General features: G+C 43.4%; 1 protein-coding gene across 3 annotated transcripts in view; it reads right to left on the reverse strand.

Annotated features, from left to right (window-relative positions):
- Positions 1 to 1184: 1184 nt before the first annotated feature.
- ELK3 (ETS transcription factor ELK3) overlaps positions 1185 to 24067 on the reverse strand; it is a 61090-nt gene continuing 38207 nt past the window's right edge. For all 3 annotated transcript variants that reach the window (XM_038415211.2, XM_043492044.1, XM_043492050.1), the window contains exons 3-5: positions 13688 to 14485; positions 6355 to 6477; positions 1185 to 1900 (exon numbers count right to left, since the gene is read on the reverse strand). In XM_038415211.2, coding sequence (XP_038271139.1) covers positions 1802 to 1900; positions 6355 to 6477; positions 13688 to 14485 — 1020 coding nt within the window. In that variant the 3' untranslated portion in view covers positions 1185 to 1801. The remainder of the gene's footprint in view (positions 1901 to 6354; positions 6478 to 13687; positions 14486 to 24067) is intronic.

Consider the following 24067-nt stretch of genomic DNA (forward strand, 5'->3'; position numbering starts at 1 on the left):
AAGGAAGGGCAAATTGACGATCTTGAGGTGAAGGCTGGCACCCCTAAAGACAGGACAATTGATTAAATCGGAACCAGGACAGGATAACCCTCTCGGAGGTGTATTGGAATGTTTACATCAAAAGATACACCAATTAAGAAATAACCAGTCACAAACTGACACAGCAAAATCCATAGACTTCAACAGAGAAAAAAAGACTATAAGCACAGGATGCTTGGCCATGGAACTTTGGGTTCGTCTTGCCACACTCCAGGAGCATCGGATCGTGACCGACAGAGCCCTGCTCCCCTCTGCGACCAATCTGGCTGGCCACTAGATTGATCCAGACTCTGGCCTGATAACTATAAACATCAACTGGCAGGAGTGTGTGTGTGTAAGAGATTGAAAAGCATATGCTAACTGTTGTATTCTCAATAAATGTATCCTGCTGCCTTCTTCCCTATAAAGATCCTGTGTGCTTCTTACAAGTATAACAAGATCAACACAGGATACCGCACACAACTCAATGTATCTACCTTAAAAGACAGAAGATTTGTGTCAGCCCTGCCAAGATTGGAATCTGTGGTGCCACGCAGTCTCGGTATTTCTAAGCTGACGCTTTGAGATGACTAAGCCGCCACCACCTCAAGCTAGAGTGCATGCTTAATACATGAATCTTTAAGTTATATACAGATAGTGATGCAGCATTACTTCTGAATCCACAATTCTCAAATACTTGATGTTTCCACATATACAATCCCATGAATACAGTAGGTCTCTTTACAAGCACAGGTGTTAATTTAAAGTTCTACAAATTATGCAGCTTTGGGGAAAGCCTCATATTCTGACAGCTAAGTAGCTGAAATATTCTTCCAAGGGAAGCAGTGAAAGGCATTTGTAACAACTGGACAAAGCAGTTGGAAAACCAACAGAGGGAACAATGCTGCATCAGCCAGGAGGATGGAGAGTACATGATGGGTCTTTTCAGCTGCTGTTCCAACTATTCATAAGCAGTTTATGAAAATAATAGGTATTGAGTGAGTCCTCTTTCTCTGCAGACATGTTTACAAAATGCCATTAAAACATTTTATGAATGTTCAGGGCCCAATCCCTCCCTGGTGTAACATTGTTAAAATCAATGGAGTTACACCAGAGAGGAAAGTGGGCATCAGCATCTGTCTAGCTATGGCTTAGTTATTCTTAAATGCATTTCCTGGACATAACATTTATTATGTTCTTTCAATTCAGCAAAGAAAAATCATACAGCTATTTTTTATACAATTTGGAAGCACTTAATACAAAGTTACATGAATACACTGCATCATTATGGCCTATCTGTGGAAAAAATACTGAAATACTACCATAGGGCTGTTCAATACTAGTTTTGTCTTTCAACCTTTATCTTAATACTAGAAAATATATAAATCATTTGCATAACATTATGCAAAAGAAGGCACAGCCGGTTATACTTTACACAAGCACAATGCATAATATGCAGAAAAAAGGGATAAAAAAAGCTTCACATCCTTATTAGATACATTGTTGAAATCCATTAAGAAAAGTACTTCATCAACAACAGTGTTCAACACTTGAGAGCTATGATAAACAAAATTATAATTCACTTAATGCAAAACAGATTTTTATATATATAAAAACACAGTTTAAAAATGCTAACATAATAAAAGTAGATCCATGTAATGAAAAGTGCAAACCAAAAAAATGGAGGGTTTCACAATGTCCTTCTCATGACACAGGAAAAACTAACCCATGGGAATGAATGTATTAAAATCAGTTAATGAGTCCTTAACGTGATGAGACATCATCAGGATTTCTGAGCATTTGGAGAAAGCAGTACTGGAGAAGAGGCCCCATCCAAACTGGGGATTGGTACTGGTATGTGACCATTTAGCAAAGATGGAAACTGCAAAAGGACAAAAGGTAAAATTCATTCATTATCTCGAACGATTACTGCATATGCACTCAGCCCCAACAACTGAACCCAGATGATTTTCCTTTCAAAGGCTGTAGTTCCTAAATGACAAGCTTTGATTCAAATAATAATGAGTAAAATTTATTAATGAAAGGATATTCTTTTTCTTAAATGTACAAGAAAATATAGCTAGCTAATGCTACAAAACAACTGTCATCAGCTCACAGAACTGAACAGTATGAAGAAAGATTTGTTGATTGTTACGCATAAAGGAAGAATGTTCGGTAATCTTACAAGACATTAATTAAAAACCTCTGTGTTGTCTGAAAGAGATACGAAATGAAGATTCTTGCAAAAATGAAACTAAACTCAGGATACAGTTTCGTGTGTGTGTCTGGGGGGGGGAATATATAAGCCTTCAAAATTATGTTGAAAAAAATGTATGTGTATTCAGTAGAATCCGTCAGCTCTCTACAAGGGACCCTTTGTCATGTGGCTAAGAGATATAAATATTAAGCATGTCACATTTTCAAAGTGCTGTGCAAAAAATATTAACTAAGCTAATACACCAGTATACTCGTTGTACACCCTTGCACCCTGATTGCAGCTTATTTGCATTTAATGTGTATTGACTGGTATTTAAGATCTAAGACTAGTGAGGGAGCTAATTAGGAAAGTAAGATGAGCCTGTTACATTATAAGCTCAGAATTAGTTTTTTAAAATGTGCTATGGATTATATTAGACTATTTTATCGCCAGACTTAGTCCTGATTCTATGAGGCGTTACTTAAATGGGAGTGCTGAGCACCCTCAACACGCATTGATTTCAACAGGCGTTGAGGTTGCTGCACCTTAAAGATTGGGCCCAAAATACTGAATGACCCAGTCCAAAACTGCCACTTTGTTAAAACTGAACAACTGCACCAAAATGGGGTGGGTGTGTAAAAAATATATACTATAATATCATTACAGGACAGAGAGAGAGCAATCCTAATTGCCACTGTGTTCTACTACTAGCTCCAGGTTTTAGCTAAAGATTTTAGTTTTTATCATTCAGTTTAAAATTTGAAAAGCACCAATCCATGTGATCAGCACTGGGCAGTAAGGGTCAGTGCACCATGCTGAAGGCTGTATCAAGTGTCAGTGCTGGTTTGTTTCCTGCAGGCTTTCTTTTTATATCAGCCAGCCAGCCACAAGAATCACCACCATGCCCCTGGAAAATCTTTTACCTGTTTTGATTTCAACTGATTACGGGGGAAAAAACCTCCAGTTTCTTGTTTTTATACTGTATGCTCTTCAAGAGAGATATGTAACCTAAAATGGCCTTCATGTGGTTTCTAAGACTAACAAAAGAGAGATGGTTTGTATAATAATTGGCAGTCTCACCAGGCAGGTGAGGTGCTGAGACTACTGATTATTATGCAAAATGTGCTGGTTTTACTGTAACCTCATCCCCTTACCCTTTTGTCCAGTTCTTCCACCTGTTGTGTTTTATGGATGAGATGGAGACTTAGATGGAGAGCTCTCTGGGGCAAAGACTGTCTTTTTTCACTTGGTTGTACAGTGCCTTGCACAATGGGGCCCTGATCCTTGATTGAGTTCTCAGTGCTGCTGTAGTACAGATAATAAATAATCAAAACCAAGAGAATAAAATAGTTTAACTGGGATCATTGAGTAGCTGAGATTTCAATGTTGGTTGCATTCCCTTGGGGATTTATTTTAGGATAAAACCCAGTTATGTACAAGTCTCTCATTGCCCCAATTATGCAGTAACTTTCAAACTAATGAAGAAAATCTAAAGTGATTTTAATTACATTCTAGTATTATTTCCACAGGAAGATCTTCCAATTAGGCCAAATTATGGAGGTAAACTGAATGAGGCAAAATTAACTGCAGATTTCAGTGGCTCTTTTCATTTTCTCCAAGGCTGAATGGGCACAATTCTCTCCCCACACACTGGGTGGGACGTGGGAGTTGCTTTAGCTGTGTATATATTCCAGTGTTGTTCTAGTGAGGCACTTAATGGCCGTTCAGTTTCAGAACGAAATATAAAGAGCACTTCATCCAGGAAGAGGCTGATCGCTCTCACTCAACATGGAGTGCCACTGTCTGCCTCGGTATCCAACAGCCTTCTGCTAGGATGACGGTCCTGTCCCAAAGGCACGGTACGTTAACACTGGAAGAAGCAGCGGTCTAACAAGAATGCTAAGACCCTCCTTTTTTCTCCCTTTTCACCCAACACGGTGTAGTCAGCACTCCATCTTGTTACCACCTAATCCAGTCCAGCTCTTAAGGGGTATGTCTACATAGTCTATGGCAGCAAGCCTCCCAACCTGGGTCTGTAGAAGCCCTTTGAAGTCCACTCTCCCGCCTCAGCTTCAGAGCTCAAACTCCAGCCCGAGCCACACTTTCAAAACACTCTCTTCACAGCTGTTTTAAGGATGCTAGTGAAAGCCCCACAAGCCCAAGTTTGTTAACCCAGGCAGGGAGGCTTGTTGCTGGGCGTGGTAGACATACTCAAGGAGGGCCTGTGAGGTGACCCAGTATGGGCTGTTAGTCAGCGAGAACTACCTGATTTGTCTGTGTACAGTAGCCTCAGTAACAAAAAATCCCCTTAGCTCTTTAGGGCAGAGACTGTTCTTTCTTGTGTGTTTGTACAACACACAGTACAACTGGGACCCATCCTGATTGAGGCCTCTGGGCGCTATGTCAATATTAATATTAATTAATTATAGCCAAGTCCTGCCTGTTCTCTACTATGGAAGATGCTACACATCTGGAAAAAAGAAATTGAGGCCTAGTCCTACTTCCATTTAAGTCAAGGGCTCAGAAAAGGAAAGAGAGAGTCAATTAGCTTTTTTATTACCCTCAGCCCCCACTACTTTCAGGGTTTCCGCTTCCTGTCTGAGCAAGCAATGAATGTTCAATTAACCCTCAATGGGAACAGAAATGTGTCCGCATGAGACCACCTTTTCCTTAGGGCATGCAGCCAGCTCTTTTTTTCTTGACTCCTAGATTTGCTAGCTAGAATTCTGAAGGGTGGGTTTGCCCTTGCAGGGACACACGTAGCATCCCTAGTCTGGGGAGTTTTACATGTGCAGGTGCGTGAGATAGGAGATCCCCAAGTGATCCTGTCTTGGCTAAGTCTGTTTTTGTAGGGAAGAAAACTCCAACTCGGTAGGTTAGTTCCATTTCAGGTGCTGTTGCCACTTCCTATTTGGTTTGTAAAATAAAACTTTATGCACTACAGATTTGTCACCTTGGCCTTTTTTCTGAACCATATATTTATTATTCAGATAAGGCCTTTTGGGTCCATCAGATATGACAGATCCAAATCCACTTTCACTTCCAGTTGTCACTGTAGGTTCGATGCACATGCAGTCTCATTACAGGACAAGTCTTGGATGCATCCATCTCAAATGTCTGGATGTTTCCAATCATGTGCAAAATGATAGCACAATACGAATAAATGAATTTATATGAGGTGAAACAAAGAGCCCTAGGACTGTTGTACATAAAGTCACATTATAACTGAAAGGAGTGCCTGTAACCCCAGCGTGGAGCTGAAGTATTTGTGCTCATATCACTCCCAGCCCTTCTAACTCTGCTATATAATATGGCCGCCTTTCCGCCAGCATCTGAGTTCAGGGGCTGGGGTGTCTTTGTTTCCCAACTTCCACACACTGTGTCAGTGCTGGTCTGCCCCAGCACTTGTGGGATTTCATTCCAGGGCTTTTCCTTGCATTCTTTAGCTGCTCTATGACTCACCAGTTTTCTTCCTGCCAATTAGCTGATAAGTATTTTTTTTCCTGTGCCCTATTGAATCAGCTGATTGGCAACAGCTCCAGTTGGCCGGAGTGTGGAGGAGCTGATGGCCCCACCCTCTTTCCAATTTCTGGATGGACACTGGGGTTTTGGATGGCTTATATTCCACAGTGATTTATTCATGTCTTTACTGGGTTTTGTGCAGTGCTCTTCACTATGCAATCCAATTTGCTCTCAAACATTTATTCTCACAACACCCTATGCTGCAGAGAAGTGCTGTTATCCCCATTTCACAGATGAAACTCTGGCAAAGTGGGATTAAGTGACTTGTCCAAGGACACACATGAAATTTGTAGCAGAGCTGGGAACTGAGCCCAGATCTCCTGAGTACAAGGTCCACGCATTACCCACAACTCCTCAGTGACAGGCACCTTCACATAATAAAAGGATCAATTACTACCTTCTGTACAAGGCTAGGCCTTTGTTTCCATGATTTTTTGAAAGCCTTTTCCATTGCTTTCCCTCCCACCTTCAGCAGCTGCAAGGCAGCCTCTTTACTCTGCAGACTCCTTCGGTGGCTTTCTTTGGTGCACGTACTGAAAAGACATCAGGGTAACATCAGTATGTGCACCAAAGAAAGCCATCTTTAGAAATAAAATGTGTCCACAAGAAAAACCTACCTGGAACAAGGTGTTTGGTCCTTGCAGCCTGGCAGGACTCAAAGGAGCTACAGGACTAAGGCTGCTCCAAAAATGAATGCTAGACAGCAGTGGACTTGGGGTCAACAGTAATCCATTTGGGGTCTGGAAGACAAAAATACCAAATGTGTGTCTTGAGGCAGAAGACAATATAGGTTGGACTGTTACAGCTCCGTCAACATTTTGCAACATTCTGAGGTCCCTCCCATCCCCCTTCTGACCCTTTCAGAACAGTAATTTTAATATCCCATGCTATAAAATGATCTCCTTTTCAAAGTGATTTTATTGCCATTCAGGATTGTTTAAGAAGATTCAAAACAGAGCCACATGATTTGATGCATATCTGTATCACAGTGTTACAATACCATGTATACCTCATTTTAGACACTGCCTATAAATGTAATACTCTAAGCTCTGTCAGAATAATGTTTGGTGTTTTTTTTTGTAGACTAACAATTTCTTGCACTGGCTAGATCTTTTGGACTATTAACCCAATAGTGTTTGGAGTCAAATGATCCACAGTTAGGCTTTGAAGCTCACTCCCCTAGCTGGCGCTTCTCTTTCGCTCTGTTTGAAAGAAGGCTTAACAAAGTGGCATTGTATTGGTTTCTGCAGTGAAGGGTGGGTTTACAACCAGAGTGACAGCTAAGGCTCCAGAGAATGCAACTAATTCTATGCTAAGAATCTAAATCCATAGAACTAAAAATCTATGGATTTTCTGTGCTCACATTGCTATTTGCAGGGTCATGACTTGGGTACAGAGCTGTGAGTTTTCTCATAGTGTTTTCAAAGTAGAATTGCAGGATGGACACAGTAAAAAAGTATCTGGCAAGCAAATTTCTGCATTTTAAAAAAAGAGAGTCTAAAATCACATGCGCATTCTGTATCCAAAATAACTTCTAGAATTCCAAACAAGAAAGTGACACAAGTGCTGTGATAAGCTTTGAACCCAAGGGTTTGAATACCTGAGCTAATCTTTCTCAAACCCCAGGCCCCATATTAGAAAATCACCCCTTTTCAAAAACGGATTTAAGCACATGCTTAATCTCATTGACTTTAATGGAACATGAGCACATGCTTAAAATTGAGCCTGCACTTTGCTGAACAGGAAAATGTTTTGCTGAATGGGGGGCTGGCTGTATTTAAAACCTTTGGGGGAAGGAGAAGAATCTCATGACTCCTTGGGGGAATTAATGTCCTCCCACTCAGTCAACTCACATAATGCTACGTGTCTCATACTGTTGTGGCTGAGCTCCTGCTCTATTCCCCTCCGCTATTGCCAAGGGTATAAACTTTGCCCCCATAAAGGGTTTTATTTGAGTTTGTTCAAACTGTTTACTGTCACATCTGTCTTTGCATGTGCAGGAGCCCACATTATGTTGCTCAGACACCACAGTTAATGGCACAGTAAAGACTAGATAGAGACAGACCAGAAGTTAAGGAATTTTAAAATCCGAATGATGTTCTATTCGTATTGTGAAGATACCTAAGGGGCCTGTGAGGATTAGAGCTCTATTGAGCCAGGTGCTGTACAAATCCACAGGAAGACTCACACCTGTCCTGATATCGAATTCGAAACAAGAGGTTTGCTAAACTAACAGAAGCTGGGAAGGGTAGAGTGGGGCAGGAGATAACCGTAATAAGATCACACCTTGACCTAGGCTAGCAATGCACACAACCTGAGAGCCGCAACCTATTGCAAAGGTGGGTGTTTAAAAAACAAAAAAGTCTAATTTCTATTCAGTGGCTGATTTCTCACATGAAGTGGAGCTTGTGGAAAGACTTTGAAGGAGCAGGTAATATAGCCTTACAGCTCACGCAGAGCAGATGCTCCATGCATAAGGGTTAGCATGGAGGAAAGCACAGAGATGTTTGTGGGAGAAACGGACAAATGGAAGTTGAAGGCTAGTGTCATTGGCAGAGCAAGGGGGCTACATAAGAGAGAGAAGCGGATGAGGGTGGCGAACTTGTGAAGGGGCTTGAAAGGAGATGGATGGGAAGACGTCTGACATTGGATGCAATGTAAAACTGGGAATCAAAATCGAGGTGATCTTAGTAGCTGTGTGTATCTGAATTGGAGAGGGGTATTGGGAAGGCCAAAGTGGGAGGAGAGTATAGTGCTTGTGTTGTGAAGTAAAGGGAGGGGCCTGAGTAAGAACTGTAACAGTGTGAACAAAGGAGAGGTAATGTTATGGAGGAAGCAGCAGCAGGATTTGGACACAGCCTGGATGGTCCAGGCCAGGAAATGGAAAGAGTCAAAGATGACCCCCAGTTATGATGCCTGCACGCCAATGAGAATCTCAGTAGTGATGTCAAGAAGGACAAAGCGGATGAGGGAGTGGGAAGGCGATGAGGGGTGGAGACAGAAGTTCAATTTTGGCCATTTTAAGTTTAAGCTTATGTCAAGACATCCAGGATAAGATGTCTGAGAGAGAGGCTCATGTGCAGGATTTGTGGGAGGGAGGCAGACAGGCGGGTAAGGAGTTGGAAGGTAGAGTTACCAGTCATTGTAGATGTAAATATGGTAGCTTATGCTGTGTGAGCAGATGAGACCACCGAAGGGAAAGGCTGTAAATCAAGAAGAGATGGGGCAAAGAATGGAGCCCTGAAGAACCCATAAACAGTGGGTGTAGGGAGGACAATGACCCACTAAAAGAGATGATAAAGGAATGGCCAGAAATGCAGGCGGAGAACCATGCGAGAGCTTCATGATGAAAGCAAGGGTGGGCACGATTTAGAGGAGAATCTGATTGATGGCCTCCAACACAGCAGGAAAGTCGAGGAGCAGGAATACACAGTGGACAGAGGGAGATCTGGCCCTGGGAAGAGTAGTTTCAGTGGAGCAAAGAGAGGAACTTGGAGGACAGGATTGTAGGTGACCAATACATTTAGGGGTGAAGGAAAGAAGGGAGTTGAGGGTTGCCACTGGATAGACAAGTGGGGACAATGATTTTTTTTTGAAGATGGGGATACCAGAGCAATCAAGTCCTGTGAGGAAGGAAAGCAGGTGAGAGTGAAATATTGAGAACAGTGAGGAAGAGGAAGAGAGAAAGGATGGAGTGACTGGATGGAAAGGTGCTAGAGGAAAAGAGCAGGCAAGAAACCCCAGGGTTGGTAACAGGAGAGCAGGTTAAAGAAATGGAATAAGCCACACTGGATCTTACTAATAGCAGGTTGCTAGGTGCTGTTGCTACTAGCACGGATCCAACAGTATTGACAAGGCCAAAATGTATATGGACGCGCCCTCTCTCAAGGATGCAGTAGCCTCCAAAGCCACTATGCTTTCCCTCACAGCCACATATTTGCCAACTTCCTCCCCCTCCCATGCCGATTTCCTCCCCTCATCCCAAGTAGCACGTGGAAAGCCCTTGTGGAGTAGGCTGTGCAGAATGTAAGGGGTCCGGGCTTACCAAGCATGCCCCCCAAATCCTGCACTCCCATCTTCCCCATGCAACACCACATGAGCCTCACTGTGCCCACAGCCCTTATGTCTATGGGGAAGGGGGCAGTAGGGTTTGCCCCTTAAAAGTAACTCTGTCCACTCTCAAACTAAACATTTCTACCTTTTTAAGAACAGCTAATAATCATGTACATGTTGGGTTGTTTCAGATGCCAGCGTGAATGGTGCTGTTCCAAGGCTGTGTTACTATCTGATAGCCATCCTCCTGGAGTGTATCCATGGGGATTCATGAGATATGGCAAACAATGTAACTGAACTAGATCAGGATAAATGGTTGGAGATCTATGTAAGTTAAAGGCCATTGACTTGAAACCAACTATCTCTGCAGCCAGAACCAATACAGTTCAGCGAAGTACACAGTATTACGCAGGCTAAGCTAGCTGTGAGGTCTGGGGACACTGTTCTGAATAAACCTCACATCTGCTTTCTTCCCGGAGAACCGTCTTAAAAAAGTATATTAGCAGCTGTCATGATCCAGATGACTATGAATTACCCAATCACCCAACAGCTTTTTAAGAAGGTTCTTTGGGAAGAAATAAAGAGCAAAAGGCAGGAGCAGGGGCTTATTCAGAATTGTGTCCTGAGGTCTGATCCCTATAATGGATGCAGAGAGAGCCTATTTCTCTGAAATGCCCCTAAAGAAGAGCTAGTACTTAAAGAGAGATTTAAAACTGAGTTGTAAACCAGTCAGGTCAATCAATATCTTAAGGTGCCTGACAATAGTACTAAGGTAAAGCCCACACCCTCTGAAGATCAGCGCACTAGAGTTGTCACTTTCAGCTGGAGCCAGTAGCTAGCCACAGTAAGGCTCGAATTTGTTTAATATTTATCACAAGAAGTGCAGGCTGCATTCCAGTCTTCATATCATGGAGGCCATCAGACAGCAGTGAAACCACAGGAGGAATTTAGGGTGTAAACAACAGAACAGAGTCACCTGTCCTTAAATTACATGTGGAAACTGATATATCATCTCATGTTATGCCCCCACTGACAATATAATCAGTATTGTATTTTAATCCTGCTGGGATGCTATTATCCCAAAGTCAGCAATAACCACACTAGCCCAAATGGATTAGATTTATCTCAGTTGCAGGAGCACTGCTTTAAAAAAATATTTCAAATTAATGTTATTTATTGCACAAACAGCACTACAGTGGGGAACAGCAGAGCTCCCACCTTCGCCCCAAAAAGAAGCAAAGTTACTGTAATCTTTACTTGCACAATGCATGTCGCATCACGATAGATGACCCCTACAGAAATTACCCCTTTAGCTCATGTGCTGTAAGGTTTGTAACCGTGTTGCTAAAGGTTCTGGCCCTGCAGATGACGTATGCGAAGGGAGGGACTGTTGTGTACACACTCATTTCATACGTTAAGAATCAGTATATTGTAGAAGTTACAGACTCTGAAGCGGATGCCTCAAGAAAACAGACATAAATCAGCTTTCCCCATTTTCCAGAGAAAGGCAACGGTGCTAGCAAAAACAAAAAGATAAATAATCTGCAGAACAAGCGAGCAAGGAACTGGCAAGATACTCAAATTTTGTTATTTAAGCATTCCTGTTTTCAAATTCATTAAATGAAAATCCAAAAAAACTCTATCAAAAAATTGTACCAATTCCTTTTTGCCCTTAAGAGCAAAATTTCCTAATATCTCCATGTCGCTTTTTTTCTTTTCGAAGTTGAGTTGGTCCTGTTTGGTTACAAAAGTCGTAAGGTCTTCATTATGGTTCTCTGATTGGCTGACCGTTTTATTTATGTGCTCAAGAATAGTTGTTGGAAGCCATTTTGAATCATTTTCTCAGAGGGAGTGGCTGCATTTTGTGAGCTCTTGCTGAACTATTCAAATGCCCTGCCTGACTTCTAGAGTTGGGAACAGAGTGCATATATTCTTGACTGCGTCTGGTCCCTATGTGTCTCTGAGATCAGAATCTGGAATATAAAATGTAGTCGGATGTGTAGCACTTGCCATTCCCAAGTAAAATTAGATGAATTGCAGTGTGCCAACCTAAACTCTAGATCTTGATACTTTCTGTTACTGTTACCTAAATATGGTTGATGTATTTTGTATTTTATTATGTGCTCAATTATGTCAAACTTCTTAAAGATGTAGGATGCTTTTTAAACAAGCCTAAAACCAATTGTTAATTCACAGGAAACAGCTACCGTGCTCCAGTGATGCTGCCAAATATCTGGAGAGCAAATGGCCCCAAAAGCACACCATGTCTGTCTCAGATGCATTCAGTCTCTTACGTGATAGGACATGCTGTTAAGGAAGATTTGCTGAACAGTGGAATAAACGGATGGAGAACTGAATCATTAATGTGTTTGGTAATGGACCACAGTCGGTATCAGTCAAGAAGAGGCCCACAGTCAACTACAAAACAAACCAGGCTCTTTCTAATTTTTCCTTTTTGAAAATCTTGGACGCAATACACTATTTTATAGATAACAGGGAAGTGAAGTATCCAAAGAAATGGTGAATGAATAGACCAACAAGGAAACAAATCAAAATGGCTGCACTGATTTTGGGTGTGGTATTAGATTAAAGTAGACTTGCAACGGACCTTGCTTTCAGTCTGTCCCATTCTGGACCTGATATGATTTATTTGTCCATTTTTGTGCCCTGAAAGTAAAACACTTACCATGGTTATCATCACAGCTAGATACTCAGCATGCTAGTCATTGCATCTCAGTTCGGGCTTGCCACACTCCAGTTCTTCCTGCTAACTGTACTTTACACTTGGAGTTTTTATGATGTGCACAAATGACAAGTAGAGACAAACAAGCTAATATTTGAGACCCAACCTTAAATCATTCCCTTGTGCCCAACTACTGCAGAGCTCTAATAAAAGGAAGGCATAATATCTGGTGAATTCAGGATAAGGCTTAAATCATAACCCTAGATTTCCTTGCTTTTGTGAGTGAGTTAGCCACCCTACCATTTGTTGTTTTATTTTTTGTTATATATTCAATAAATTTCACTTAATATTGATTGCATGAACATTTATTCTTATAGTCTCCCTTTGTGCATATTTTTACAAATCAATTTCCTCTCTAATTTTACTGTGGTGCAATCAGACACATGCTCGCATGATGCAAGCATTAAATCATCTGCTTCTTGCTGACTTTCCTCTTGTCCTTTGAATTACTAGGTTTGCCCAATGACATTATTTTTAGTGAATTCCACCTTCAGGACAACTATTGTTCAACACTGACACTCCTAGAATTATGTAATTAGTTAACATCCACTTTACAGTGAACAGAAACAAATAGGTATTTCATAGGCTCATGCAGAAAGGAGACTGCAGCAAAATGCTTTATGAACCTGTAAGGCCTTTTGAAATTGAAATTGGCTTAAGAGCCCTTTCTTAGAAACCAATTAATTTGATCTGCTTTGAAAGCTAATGAAAATGTCACACTTTATGAATGGGTGCAGCAAGTGGTACTAAAAAATCAGCCAAGCATCCCATGACATACACATCCACATTTTGACCGAGTAACTACATGTATTTGTTTCTTGGCCTTTTCCTCCTTGTTCCGCATACCTGGAAACTGGTTTTAAACGATAGCTGATTGATGTTAAGAGCTGCCCCAAGTGAATGTCTCATTATCCTTAGACCCACTCTGTGAACTGTAATTACTTTTCTCCATATTACTAAGAGAGCGCTGGGCATGTGTGCAAGAAAGGACTGTACTTTCCACATTTTATATAGGCATCTCCTACACATTTTTTCCACATGGACTCTTTTCAGTGTGAAAGACATATGCACATAAAACTGATCCTTCATTTAGTCTTGACCAAATTAGAACCTATTTGTCCTAAACAAGAGTATATTAGATAGACATCTCTTACCTGTGCAGTAAAGAAAGCTGGAGTTAGGGATCCCGAAGGAAGTGCTGGGCTGTTGAGGGCGATGGAACCAATATCAGTGCTGGAAAGAACCATGGGCGGTGCTGAGATTTCCAAGCCTTTGGGTTTTTTAGCCTTTGGGGGAAGAGATGGAAATTTTGTCTTGGAACCTGAAGAGAGGTTCAGAGGCTCAAGAGAATCTGAGTCATGGCAACTGGACTCAAGAAAGAGGCTCCTGTGATCTGAAGGGAGGGGTGAGTGAGGAGACAGAGATGGGGACCGTGATGAAGATGGAGAAGTAGTAGATGAAATGCTGGCTGTGGTAGGCAACATTAAAGAAGATATTTTAGCTGACACTGAAGAGGTGAGAAAAGCAGAGCCAGCTGCTGCTTCGGACGTCGATGGCAATGACACAATGGGCCTCATCACTTGCTTGTCTGTTTTGTTTGTCACAAATCTTATAACAGTCCTGACTTCTTCCACTGGTATGTTTCCTTCCGACTTCTCCTCCAGTTTTTCTGTTTTAATTGGCTTGTGAGTGTCTGGCTGGTTCTGCAGGGAGTTGATGGTGAAAGAAGAGTACAGACCAGAATGGATATATTCATTACGGCTTGTGCTTTTCAGAGCTGACACATTGTGCTTGTGCTGGTCTCTGCCCTCGGAAAGCATCTTACACTCACTGTCCTGCAGCAAGAGGCTCTCTCTGCTGATTTCCACAGCATGAGGATCCATTTTCAAAATCTCAGGAAAGGAGACAAATTTATACACAAACTTCTGTCCAATCACTTTCTTGATGATGTTCTGTGAATACAAAACCGCATGCTAACAAGGTTAGTGATCTGGACATACTGAGTATATTATTATTGTTTTCTATTTGTATTATAATGCCTCTGGGCTGTAGTTATGAACCAGGATCCCACTGTGCTAGTGTAACGCCGACAGACCCCTGTTGTGGGCGGGCGAGATTGAACCAACAACTTGCTGTTAGCTAAGGCTGTACAGCAGACTCATAATCTCTCTCTCTCTAAGTGGTCTCAATGCCACTAGATTGGACAGAACACCACACCCAGGAGGTGTGTGGGTTACAATAGGCGCTGTACAAGCACAGAACAAAACACAGTCCATCCCCAAAGAGCTTACGGTCTCAGTATAAGATGAGACAACAGATGGATCTAGACAGATGGATAAATAAATAATGAATAAATAAATAATGAAACAATACTGGTCAGCATGGCAGGCAGTGATCGCTTACATGATTTCACAAATATAGGCTGACGTTGCTCTTTGCTCATAGTCAGACAGGCATTTCAGTGAGTTTTCAAACTCTTCCTCTCCTTGGGCCTGACTCCATCCACCTACCTAAACATTTGTTACACGCCTCCTCATCACATCTAACAAAATTGCCATCTCTACAATATACAGGCCGCGACATGAATTAATCACCTCTCTCTTCCCCTGAAGCAGCTCAGGAATATTTTCTTTCCAATGGAAAAAGAGCATTCTTATTACCTTGGAGGTCTGAACTCCTTAGCCTTTAGATGGGCTATCACACTGCAGGAAACTCAGCTATAGCTCTCGCAAACCCTAGATCCATGATCCTTAAGGGTTAAGCTTTCCTTTCCAATGTTTGCAAATTATAAAACAAATGTAAACAGAGTCTGAATGAGCTCTCCCCTGACATCTCGTGGTGAGCTGTGGAAAAAGACTTCAGAAGCTGATCTCGTTTGCATGGACACACCCACCCTGCCTAGGTGCTCAGCATGATGGGATTGCTTGCCCAAATTATCACTTGTGGCTGGTGTTGGATCCCCTGTCTCCTTGTTATTGGGGCAGGAATAATAAAGGATTGTTATCCTTGTTGTGTGAACCAAGGGCAGCAGAACTGTACCTGGCATACCCCAATGGAGGGACTCACCCTCAACTGAATGGCACTCGGGTTCCAACACCAAATGAGTTGAGAGGGGTGTAGGTTCTGTTTAAGGGTCCTTGATACCATTTGATCCTTCCTCTCTCCATTTAGACTCAACTGGGAGTCGTTATACACTACAGAGCTGATTGCTGATAACTAGGTTTAAGTTTGGGACAGTGTGTCTATTACCAGAGACTGCCCAATGTGTACCAGCAGTGAGGTTCCCCCACTAACAGCTGAAATCACTGAAAGCTGTGTTAAATGGGAGGGGGCCCTGAAGGTATCTTGGTGAGTGGCCAGCTGGGCAGCAGAGAGGCTGGTGGAGAGGGCCAGAGCAGAGTCTTGCAGAGGCATGGCAATCGGCCATTGGGGCGACAAGCAGGTGCCCGAGCAGTGGAGCATGTAAGGTGCCTCCTTACCCTCCCCACTTCACACAGACTGGGAGGTGAACTCTGCAGATGAACCTCTAAACTCTGGGGTTGCACTGGCCAAGGACAGCAACTGTGAGTGGGGTACAGAGAAGGGATGGGAACTTTTGGGTTGCTGGACTTAAGACCCTGAGGAGAAAAGGACACTGCCCAACTTACTTGGTGGTGGGTCTGTTACTCTGGTTTGTGTTTATGAACCTTAATTGCAGTGTTTTCCCAAATTAATGCTGAATTACTTCCCTCCTTTTATTAAAAGTTTTGCTACACTCAGACTCTGTGCTTGCGACAGGGGAAGTATTGCCTCTTAGAGGTGCCCAGGGGTGGTGTGCAATTGTCCCAGGTCAACAGGTCGGGGGCTCCAGCCAGTTTTGTGTTGTATTGTTGAAAAGGAACTCCTAGATACTGAACCCGGCCCTTGTTGCTGCTAGCTCCACCTGGCAGAAGGGTTACACAAAAACCCATGTTCAAATTAGGGGTAGCTCATTAAACCTCTATGCCTGCATACATATGCTAGTATGCAGGCTTAGCCTCTACAGTCTTGTGCTACCACTTGACAATGATCACACGCCCTTCAGCAGTCATGAGCTAAATTTGTGACAAATGCAAATGTTTGCACAGCCTTTGATGTCACAAACAAGGAATTACCACCTCAGCTCAGGGGTGAGTACAGGGAAATCTTTTACTCATACACAAAAAATAAAAGAAACAGAAAAAAAATCCCGGCTATGTAAATTGTTGTTAGTACAACTGTTTGCTTTTCTTCATATTTGCCCTAATGAAATAATTTACTGGCCCAATCACTTTAATGTCTCTGGGGGTTTGACTTTAATGGGATTTGGATCAAGCCCTAGATCCCAGAGCTTTATATCAGAGGGGTAGCCATATTAGTCTGTGCATCTGAAGAAGTGGGTTTTTTACCCATGAAAGCTTATGCCTAAATAAATCAGTTAGTCTTTAAGGTGCCACCAGACTCCTCGTTGGTTTTGATGTGCTTTTGCCCCTCTTATACAACATTTTAGATCGACAAGGTCCTTGTAGGAGCTCATATGCAGTTACATTATGGTACCAGATACCATGAGCCCATGAAAACGAAGAGAACAGTGTTGGGGGGAGGCAAAAAAACCTAACTGGCTTCAAAACTAAGTGTAGTACATTTCTGGAGGGGATGAGGAGTCTGCCTACAATGGCATGTAGCCAATCTGCGAGTGCTAGTAGCAAATATCTCCAGCAGCTGGTGATGGGACACTAGATGGGGAGGGCTCTAAGTTACTACAGAGAATTCTTTCCCAGGTGTCTGGCTGGTGGGCCTTGCCCACATGCTCAGGGTCTAACTGATCACTATATTTGGGGATCAGGATGGCATTTTCCCCCAGATCAGCTTGGCAGAGACACTGGGGGTTTTTCACCTTTCTCTAACACAGGAGTGGGTAGGTGTAGGGGCATCCTTAGGCATAAGCAGCTGCGTAGGGCACCATGAAATTTGGGGCACCAAATTGCCCGAAGTTTCATGGTGCCCTAGGCAGCTGTGTGCTGCATATAGGGCAGCACCTGCCCCGGCGACCAGCCCTATCCCTCGGCCAGCCCCCCTGCGGGTTGCGCCCACTGCAAGGATCAGGGCCATCCCTAGGGTGGTGTGGGGCCCCAGAGAACTCCCTCCATCCCACCTCTTACCCTTCCCCCTTGTTCTACCCCCAGCCTGCCCCATTTCACATCTTCCCCCAGCAACCCCGCACTCACCGGCAGTAGCAGGAAGCGGAGCAACCTGGCCCCAGCCCGCTCCACTCCACCAACTCCCAGCTGCATCGCTCCGCTTCCGGCTGCAGGTGAGTGTGGGGAGGTTGGGGAAAGGATTGCCCCGCCCCCCCCACACTCGCCAGCAGCAGGAAACAGAGCGATACAGCCCCAGCCTGTTCCACTTCCGTTGCCCTGGCCCCAGCCATGTCGCTCAGATTGGGGAAAGGACGCCCCCTGCTCTCACCAGCGGTGGGATGTGGAGCACTGTGGCTGGGAGCTGGCGGAGTAGAGCTGGCTGGGGCCGGGCTACTCCGCTTCCCACCGCTGCCGGTGAGTGCAGGGGGGGAATCCTTTCCCCCAAGCGACACGGCTGGAGCCGGGGCAAGGGAAGCGGAGTGGGCTGCTCCCGGCCCCCTGCTAATCCCCTGGGCCACTCTGGGCCTATGGGGCCCCCAAAAGTGCCCCCCCACAGCTCCTGCCTCCTAGACCCTGTGGGGGGAGGCCTGGGGCCCCACACAAGCCCCCCACTCCCTCTGGGGGGCCTGCATAGGGCACCCAAATGGCTAGGGACAATCCTGGGTGGATGAGGTTCTGTGGCCTGCAATGTGAAGGTGGTCAGACTAGATGATCATGATGGTTCCTTCTAACCTTAGAGTTGATGAGACCTCCATATCAAGGAAGAAGAGGGGGCTGGGGCAGTTTTTCAGACATTTCAGAAGTGAGTTTTTGTTTTCTTGAGGTCCACGGGTCTGTGACGAAGGATTCTCCCCTTTAAAAACCTTTCTGAGGAATACCCCTCTCTCTGGTACACAGCTGTTTCTTATAAGGTAAAACTCTGCTCTGTGGTAAGTAAGGTTGAATGTGAACTTACATTATTCCTGTAAACTTAATTTCTTTTTCAGTCAACCATAAATAGCTATTCCAAGACTTGGCAAACAAAGTCTAAGATCACTGTTCTCTTTCATTAACTATTTGTTTTATTGGTTTAAAAAATAAATTCAGCCTTAATTCCTATTTATGTATCTAGATTTTTACATGGCTTCTATCACTGTCTGCTCTGAAAGCCACACATACATTAGTGGATTTATCCTCACCAAATCCCTGTGAAGTACGGAACTGTTGTTATTCCTGCTTTACAAATGGGGAGATACACACAGAGCAAAAGCGACTTGATCAAGTTCACAGAAGGAATCTCCAGAGCTGGAACTTAAATCCAAATCTCCTAATGTACTCCTTTAACTGCAAGCTCATGCTTCCTCCCATCTGAGTTGTATGTGTATTTGTCTACATAGATGGAAAATGATTACACAAAGACTATTTTTATAGTTCAGAAGATATTTAGAATCTAAATGCATGTGGATGTTGATTCTCCTGGCTTCATTTTAGGACTTGGTTTATGGTTTTGTCTGCTCTGGTGTAGTTGAAACATCGTTCTCTGTTTTATTTTACCCTGACTCAGTTTTACACCTCATAATAAATTTTTGAATTATTTAAAAAAAACTCAAGACTATTCCCAGAATAGAACTACTGCTTTTTTCCCCAACATTTTAATTAAAAACATCTACTTTTGGCTCCTGAGGGTTTGCTGGATCTAGTATTGGCAATGGATGTTGTGCTTGAAAATTAACTCCCAGTAGGAAAAGATTAAATAAAATTAAGGGAGGCATTTTACAGTAGAGCAAGCTTGAAACAGGGAAACACTTCTCTAAAAAGCCACTGACTTGGCTGGTGATTTTATGCTTCTTTTGGTATTATTCACGATAGAATTGTTTTAATACAGGGCCCTCTCAGTGCAGCTTTCTCATCTGCATGAGCCTGCAGTGAATTCCTAATAATTAATGATGGGCAGAGCTTAAAAGGTTGAGTTCACATACTCAAACATTTGGATGCTGCTCTGAAATGCTGACCCTAAAAACCCATCATCATAATGTCAGGGAAAATAAGAATGCTAATTAATTAGCCATATCTGAAACACCATTGTCATATCTGTAGCCAGAAATGCGCAGATAACCTTAGCTTTTCTTCACCTTCAGGTTCCCTTGTTTGTTTGTCACTGGCTGCATCCCTTCCAGAAATATGAAAGGTATATCAAACCAGACTCTGAAAGATGGGCAGCAAGGAGAGTATCATCCTTGCCTACAAGCGCTCGCCAAATGGTTTTCTTTCAATATCAGATGGCAAAGAATGTCTTTGTGCTAATGTCTGTTTCTGCTGAGTTAGGTAACTGTTCACATAACAGAAGAGCAATCATGCACTTACCCTGCCTTCTGTTTAAATTTCTAATAAATTACCTGAGAGAGAGAACTTGCTTTTATTCACATCTGCTGACCTATCCATCGGGGTGGGTTAGTGCTAGAGAGGGTGAAGTATGGATAGGAGTAACTGTTGTGTTAGTGCAGCTGGAGGAGCAGAAAACTGGTCCAATGACAGCTTCAGCGCCTCCACCTCCTCAATTTATGAACTGTCTCTCGGCCTTATCAGGAGACAGCAACCTCTCTAGTTTTCAGAGCATGGTCTGGGAGCTCAGACACCAGAGTTCTAGTGGCAGGTCTGCAACTGGCTTATTGAGTGGCTTTCATCAAATCACTCAGCCTCTTGGTGTTCCTCTTCCCTCAACTGCAAATTAGGGATTATATAAAACCCAGTTTTGTAATGTGCGTTGAGATTTTTGGATGTCTAGAGCTAAGAGGATCTGTGTCTGTCCATGCCTTTGTGCTAGAATTCCAACCAAGTTAGGAAACTCCATTAAAACATGGCTGCACCTTCACTATGTTATAACATGGCTTAAGTTTTCCTGTGCATACCAGATCAAATCATATAATAACCAAGGGAAGGGATCCTCATTAGCATAGTTCTTTTAATGTGGTCACAATTTGATTTGGTTTAGTCTATGCAGGCAAAACTAAACCATGTTATGATATGGTTAGGACACAACCATGTTGTGGGTTCCCTAATGTATCTGGGATTCTACTACTGTAGAAAGGCCTAGAGTAATTGATGGGAGCTGTCTGTCTACCCTGATACCTGCTACTCTCTGGAGTTTTTCCCCCTATAGATAGCAGGGTTTTTTTCCCGGGAGCAAATGTACAAACAGTTTTGATGTGAATATTGGTTTGGATTTTTCCCTCATTTTGTTTGTTTTCATTCTAACAGATGGATGAGTAAAGAGAATTGTTCAGCAGTAACTTCTTATCATTTAAGGTTTCAAATTACAGAAGTGTTCCAGCACCACTCTTTGATCAGAATGAAGACCATTACTATTGTAAATTATGATTCACTGACTACTGCCTTCTGTGCCAAAGTAGTTTTAGAGTGTTCATATGCTAGGTGTGCAGCTAAATGCTGGTAAATAAAAAAACGTGTGAGTATGTTTGTCACATTGTATTTCATTACTTTTTTAATTGTTTAATTCTGTAGCAGATAAAATTCGTTCTTGTTGTATCTTTGGAATGAGCTGACGAAGGGGAAGATTTTTACTTAGCTGGATTTAGACAAGACTTGGAAGCAAATGTGCGTCATGCATAACACTGACCTCACTCAACTTTTCACTGTCAAGAAATCTTGCATGAATAATTTAAGACAATGATTGCAGTCATGAATGTGAGAGAGATTGGAATCTGGGGTATTTGTTATATTTCTGCTAATACCTCCAGCTAACGAGCCACCCTGTGTGGCAATCCAAACATTCAGCAGCTATTCTATTTGATGATGAAGATACTTAACTGAGTTTCCACAAAATGAGCTGCTTGCTGCATGGGCATTTTTTGTACAGTATGATTCTAGCAGTGTCCCGACTTAGCATTAGCAGCAGAAGTTCCCGTGCCAGTGCCAGAAATAGTAGTAGTAACAAGGTACCTCCCCACAACATTCTTTGCACAACACTAACCTTCCTCTCTGTGTCCTCCCCTCAGAACTACAGACTATCAGAGGAAGATACATAACCGTGCAGTTGATTGTCCTAAAATCAATGGTAAAATGTATTACGTTACACAAGGCCTATCTGTGCACATGTAGTAGTGATTATTAGTTGTTTTAAATAAAAGAGGTAAAGCAATGCTGAGAAAGCATTTTCTGCTTTGGAAAGATATCCTGGTTCCAGTTATTTACTTTTCCACTTCATGTTATCATGGGACCTAGGACTCCACTGCCTGCACACAGAACAAAAACACAGCCCCTGCCCCAAAGAGCTCACTATCTTAGCATAAAGCAATCGATTGCAGATGGCTATTGGCACACTAGGTATGCGTATAAGTATCTATATGTATATTTAATCCTGCTTAAGCAGGGTGGGGGAGGGACTAGATCTCTTGAGCTGCCTCCTCCCATATATTTCTGTGATTCTATCATCTTGCTTCCTTCCTTCCCCCCTTCTCTTGCTGTCTCTGAAAGACCCACTCCAGCTCTTAAAAAAAAAAAAAAATCAATCACAGCCATCCACGGCCTCTTCCTATCTCACTCCCTCCAGCTCCTGGCTCTCGCAGAGACCTGGATCCCTTCATCTGACATGGCCTCTACAGCTCCCCTCTTAGGGAGGCCTCTCCTCTCTCACTCCCACCCTGGATCAGACCCTGGGGAGGGTGTTGGATTTCTCCTCTCACATTCCTGCCACTTTCTATCCCACCCACCTTCCCCTTCCCAGTCTCTCTCTTCTTCTGAACAGCATTGCACCTGACTCTTTCCTTTCCCCCTCCATGCTGCTATGAGCTACTGTCCATCGAACTCCTCCCCTCCGCCTTTCTCTCTGATCTCAACTCCTGGATCCCTCTCTCTCTCTTCCTCTCCTCACAATCTCCCACACTCATTCTTGGTGACGTCAACTCCCATCTGAACCCTAGCTGCATGTTTTCCTCCTCATCACCTCTTCATTCCGCCTGCAGCCCAAGTTCAACTCTCCCACGCACCACCAAAGCTGTTTGCTTGACTTGTTCTTCACCCAGCACCGTAATTTTTCTGAGCTCTCTCTGGCCGAGTTACCCCTCTTTGACCATCACCTGGCCTCTTTCTGCATACCCCACGAGCCCCTGCTCTTACACCTTGTGACTCGCCCTTTCCGTGACTTGCAGCCCCTCAATGTCTATGACATCCTGTCTGCTCTCAGCTCAGACCTCTCTTCCATTGATTGGTTGTTGATTCTCTCCATACTTCCCTCTCCTAGACTCTTTCTTGCTGCTCTCCCATAGCCAGATATGCCCTGCCAACTTCCAGCCCTGGCTCCCCACCCCGAACATCCACTTCCTCCACTTGTGTTCTCAGGCGGCCCTGCAATTCTGGTGGAAATCCTGTGACCTGGCTGACTTCCTCCACTACAAATTTGTCCTCCCCTCCTTCAGTTCTGGCATCTTCCCAGATAACCAAGTTTAATTCTACAACTTAGTTGACTCCCACATCCACAATCAGTCCCTTTTTCACTAGTTTTGACTCACACCTCAAACCCTCCCCTTCTGCCTCTACTGCTTTCTCTGCACAGGTGCTTGCTAATTTCTTCCAAGAGAAAGTCCAAGTGACCTTCTCCTCCTACAGTTCTCTTCCTCCCCGTCACAGATGCAGAAGTTTCTCACTTGCTTTCCTCCCCTAACTCCTCCACTTGCCCCATCCCATCTCTTGAGCTCCTGTGGGCCCCCTCTCATCTTCTACTTTACTTTTCTCCCTCATCTCTCACTCTCCTCTGGTTCTTTCCCCTCAATACAAGCTTGCATCTCCTATTTTTTTAAAAAAGCCATTCTTGAGCCCATTGGCCTTTCCAACTACTGCCTCTCTCCTATATCCCTCTAAGCTCACTGAACACAATCCCTGTCAGGCATTTCCCTCCTTCCATTCAATCCTCTTTGGGGCAGGGACTGTCTTTTTGTTCTCTTTGCACAGCCTTTAACACAATGGGGCCCTGGTCCATGAAGGGAGCTCCTAGGCAATATGGTAATACAAGTCATCATCATAATCCTAGACCCACTCCAATTCTGCTTCCACCGCTTGCACTCCACTGAAATCAAACTTTCTCATGACTTCTTCGTAGCCAAAACTCAGAACCAGGCCTCCATCCTCATCCTTCTTGACCTGTCAGCTGCCTTCAGTACAATCAGCCATTCTCCATCTCTTGAAATCCTTGTCCTCCCTTGGCTTCAATGAAACTCTATCCTCTCCTGGTTCTCCTACCTCACTCCTTCATAGTGTCCTTCAAAGAATCCTCCTCATCCACACCTCTTCAGTTTTCTGTAGGGATTTGTCAAGGACCTGCTCCTAACACCGCACCCTTTTCAGGTATTGCTGGGGCTGAGTATTCTCTCAGGTCCAGTTACTGCAGTGGGGTGCTCCTAG

This window comes from Dermochelys coriacea, chromosome 1 (assembly GCF_009764565.3).
Source record: "Dermochelys coriacea isolate rDerCor1 chromosome 1, rDerCor1.pri.v4, whole genome shotgun sequence".
NCBI lineage: Eukaryota > Metazoa > Chordata > Testudines > Dermochelyidae > Dermochelys > Dermochelys coriacea.